The 4,724-nt window shown below is 40.1% G+C and overlaps 1 protein-coding gene across 1 annotated transcript in view; it reads right to left on the bottom strand.

The window, feature by feature from the left end:
• LOC108747041 (zinc finger protein 541-like) overlaps positions 1 to 4,724 on the bottom strand; it is a gene marked incomplete at its 5' end in the record, with an annotated part of 44,371 nt that overhangs the window by 21,906 nt on the left and 17,741 nt on the right. Inside the window, one exon of the mRNA XM_018484273.1 lies at positions 2,234 to 2,537. Coding sequence (XP_018339775.1) covers positions 2,234 to 2,537 — 304 coding nt within the window. The remainder of the gene's footprint in view (positions 1 to 2,233; positions 2,538 to 4,724) is intronic.

The raw sequence follows: 4,724 nt of genomic DNA, 5'->3' as shown, positions 1-4,724 counted from the left end.
CTCTCTCTCTCTCTCTCTCTTTCTCTCTCTCTCTCTCTCTCATTCTCTGTTACTTGCTTTCTGCTTCCCTCGATTCCACCTCCTTTCCGCGTCTCATTCTCATTACGAAGTTCCCGGTCATCAAATTTTATTAGCCCCCACTTCAGGGTCGGCCCGCCTTACTTCTAACTCAATATCGTAGATTCGTAGTCTCGGTTTAACTACCCTCCCACCCTCTCTCAGCGCAACGCACACGGAAGCACACCTACACACACTGACTAGCTCTTTCTTGATATCTCTCTCTCTCTCTCTCTCTCTCTCTTCCTTTTCTCTTCTTACACTCTCCAGCATGTGCGCTTTTCTCTTCGCATCTCTCACTCGCCTTCGAATGCAAGCGCAGTGAGCGACTTTGAAAGAGGCAATAATTCCGTGCTCTACGGCCAAGAACTAATTTCCACCAGTCTGACAGTGCACGGGAAGGGGGTTAGTAGAGAGCAGGCAAGAGAAGACGAAAAGTAGTCTCACCTCGGGGCTCTCTTTTCGACTTCTCTCGTTCCTCACGGACGATTCGTTTTCGCGCGCGCCCTTTTATCGCTCGACAATGGTGCGCCGGGGTGTAGCCACCTCGGCCCTACGTGGTCAAGGGTCGCAGCCAATAAACTTTGCCAGCGGGCTACTAACCTACGTGTCGGTCGAATCTGTAGAAAGATGGTAACGGCCAAGAAAGAGAGAGAGAGAGAGAGAGAGAGAAGGGAAAAGATCGGGCAAGGCCTTTCTGACGGCGCGGCGTGAAGTTTCCGCTTCGCGTCCTTTAATTGCAACGGCCAGAATTGGAACTAACGACTTTCTTTCGATAGCGTTTAAAAGCCATGGCGACGGTGCTGATGTGACATTTACGAACGTGATGTCGGAACGGTTGCCTCTGCGTTTTTTACCACGTTCGAAAGACTGATGGTTGGCACTATTCGGAAACGTGAATTGAAAAAACAAACAGGGAATAAAATGAAAGTGATCGATATAAAATTATAGCTATTAGATAAATCGAAAGAATATAAAACGATATATATTACGTTGTACAAAATATATAATATATCGAACAGTAATTATACTCTGATACATTTTATAAAGTTACTTTCTGTTAAAACGCATTTCCTTCATTAACGAGAAATAATTAGCTCGGTGATGCAAAATAGCTACTTTTAAAGAGGCTTTCCGGATATAATTTATACCAGTTTCAAAAGAAAATCCACTCAACCTTGTGGCCAATGAAAATTAAGTTCATCAGAGTTGCAAAGAAGTTAAACTATCACGAGGTCCGAGTAATGATTGTAATAATTGGCGAGATAGTAATCTGAAGTTCGTTATCGTGCATTACATTCGGTAGACGGGGCCATTGCGAGTAATAAAAGTTACCGAAAGCTAGTAGTAAAGCTATAAAATTAAATCCATAGAGCGAGGAGATAAAAGCGAGAGGGAACGCTTTCGAAAGAGATCGAGAAGAAATTTTCCGCCCTATATAGCTCAACAACCTGGCTGACTTGCGGTTTCAAATTCTAATTAACGTGATTCTACGCGGGTAGGAATTATCTTTTTTTTTAATTATTTTTCATTTTGAAGATTTCATTTCGCGGTCTTCATATTGGAAACACGTGCATTTCCTCTTAATTAATGTAATATCATACAAGCTCGATATGCGATTTAAACGGATCGGGGAAATTGAATGATAAAGACGATATAGAAATTAATGGCGTTTTAGTTACGGATCGTGCGACATACTCAGCAATCGCGGAAAAGCCACCTAATCCTCTTACATCTTTGCGGACTCGCGTTGGATGCACGCTGACCGACTCTTTGAAAGGTTCGCTCTGTAAGCCCTTAAACCCATCTCGGGCGCAGCAATTCCAGACCAATTTCGAGAAAATTCAATCGTGAAATATACAGCACGGGCAACGCTGCGAGGATCGACGGATCGACAGAAACAATAAGGACGTGAGACTCAAATCCCTCGTTCGTTTCGTGCGAAACAAATTAAGAATCGATTGGTCATCTCTACTTTTTTTTTTTCTCCGTAAGCTTACCAACTTAATAATGTAATGTAACTATAATTACAAACATTGCAATAATTGCATTTCAAGTAAAATTAAATTTTTACGAAAAGAAATTAATTAAACACACGATAGACATAACGCATTTTCTTATTCGCAATTTAATTGAAAAGAATTCAACGAAATTGGAAAGAAACGCGATGACTTACCTTTTGCTGTTGCGTTTGCGCGGGCTCGGTGGAAAGAAGCTGCTTCAAGGCCGCGTGCCCGTGACCATTCGTTGTGGAGGTTGCACCAGGTGTGCTTGGTGTGCTGGGATTGCTTCCGGGGGTATTCGGCGTATGAGGCCCGGTCGTTGGGCTGCAAGGACCGATGATGTCATTGATTTTGCTGCCGGCGTGATGATTCTCCGTGTGTCTCCTCAGGCTCCTCGCGTCGCAATAAGACTTGCCGCATCCTTCGGCTTTGCACTCGTACGGCTTTTTATTTCGATGTGTCAGCATGTGTCCATTCCTGCACAATCGAAAAGATTTGGCTTGTTAGTTTCAAAAGCATAAATCCATATTTTCATTATTTGCAAAGCATAATAGTATAGCATAGTTTTTCAAAACGTTTTTAATTCCTTCACGGAAAGAACGGTACTTTGCTAAAGTACCTAAAAATTCACGAGATCTGAGAATAATTTTAATTCTGACTGAGATAATATTTTTCGCAATTAGTTCTATATCGAATTAATTTCGGGGGAATTATTTAATTGATATATAGGAATGTCCGAATGTTTCGGCGCACAGTCATATCTGAGATAATTAAATTTAAAAATTAAGAATATATATTGTATTCATAACATCTAACTTTGACCGATTATTGGCGTTCTCTCTCATATTTATGAAAATAATTTTGTTGGACTACCAAAATAATTATGTAAAATGTTCAAGCACGATGAACAATGTTTTTGACAAATATTTTCAGCGTTTTAGATAATTATTTTGATGGTCCAACAAAATTATTCTTAAATCTATATCTAGCTGAATTTTTAGATAACTTCAACAAAATTATTCTCTCCGTCTTCCTCAAGAAAGGAATAAATCGAACATTTTGTGTGTGAAATTAAGAAAAGTTCAGTCCTCGCTTGAGAGAATCTCATAACTTACTTCTACTCTTTCCTTTCATAAAAACTTAACTTAGTTAACAACAATTAAAACTTGCGATAAAAACAAAATTTGTAATACGATCACAGTTATCCAATTTATTATAATAAATTTCGTTCAGAAATTTTAACTTTTTAAAGAGGACTCGTCATCTTTTCCGACAGAAAATCGCCTGCTGGCATTTCAACCGGAATATAAATCAACTGTAACATTTCGGTCAGGAAATATCTCACCAAGGCTGGAATATCCTACGCGCTCCTATTCGAATTCCTCTCGCATTCAGCATTAATCATAAGAACGTCTCGGGCGACACGCTATATAGCATTCGCGGATGCTCGATGGGCACGGAAATCTGATCGTACACCTGCTCTTTAGTGCCCGCCCGAAATTATGTCGGTCCGATTATGTCGCTTATCTATATCGACGATCTACCCCAGGACGGGATATCCCATATACCGCTGGGCACGATTCCCCCTGTCTTATCTAGGAGGAACATCTCAAACTCATCCCTAGTGTGTCGCCGTTACACCCCGCTAGTCCACCTAAAGACTTATCCACTCCATTTGCCCGATATTCTGGTTGACATCTACAGGGCAAAACGCGCTCGCGCGCGGAATCGCTCGAAGGGATTCCTCCTCCACCACTCTGATGTTCTGGAAATAAAACCTGGCCATTCTCTCTGCATTACCAACGAACGCTGGAAAAAGACGTGGAGATCCGAGGATGTGTCCGGCATGCAACAAGTTGCGCGATTTCACGATGCCCGATTACGCGATCGCGATAAAATCCATGACCTCCATTGACGCGATTCGCAGCCGATTTCATCGTTGACGACTGCAATGGCAAGATTGTCGATCGGCTCGATAAGCAGAATAATACGCGGTGTCTCGATTGAAATACACGATCTATTTGTAAATGAGACAATCGTCAGCTCCTTTTTTTTATATCGATATTCACGAAAGAGACAATTTCCTTTTGTAGTCTGAAAACTGAGCTAAATACAGAAAATAATATTGTTAGACCATCAAAATAATTATGTTATAGGAAACTCAAGTATGATGAGAAATCCTGCAAGAGTATTAACATTTCAGCAACAAATTATTAATTATTTTCAAATCTGTATCTAGCTATATTTTTAGATTATTCAGCAAAACCGTCTTTCCCATGCAAAGTGCAATGCAAAAAGATTCCAAAATATATTTATCTTTTATATATATTTAGAAACATTACTTCTTTGATTAATTTAAGATTAATTGCAACACTGAGAAAAATGTTGGACTTACAAAAACTTTTTTTACTTTTCAATTTTTAAATTTCGTTGCTCTAATAAAAATTTGGTTAAGACTACTACTAATATTTAAGATTAATTTCTAATTCGACCGTATACGCAATCGACAACACACACATTATCTAGTGTATTTATATAAATTTCGTCGTTGTACTTTCTCGAAAGGACTGCCTCTTTTGTTCCCTAAAACTTTAACGAGATCCCAAGCGTGGACATCCTTCGTCGGATCTTCCGCAGTGGAACCGTCCGCAGTGGATTGCAAGA

This window comes from Trachymyrmex septentrionalis, unplaced genomic scaffold (genome assembly GCF_001594115.1).
Source record: "Trachymyrmex septentrionalis isolate Tsep2-gDNA-1 unplaced genomic scaffold, Tsep1.0 scaffold190, whole genome shotgun sequence".
NCBI classification, from domain to species: Eukaryota; Metazoa; Arthropoda; class Insecta; order Hymenoptera; family Formicidae; genus Trachymyrmex; species Trachymyrmex septentrionalis.
This window is presented reverse-complemented; position numbering and strand designations above follow the sequence as displayed.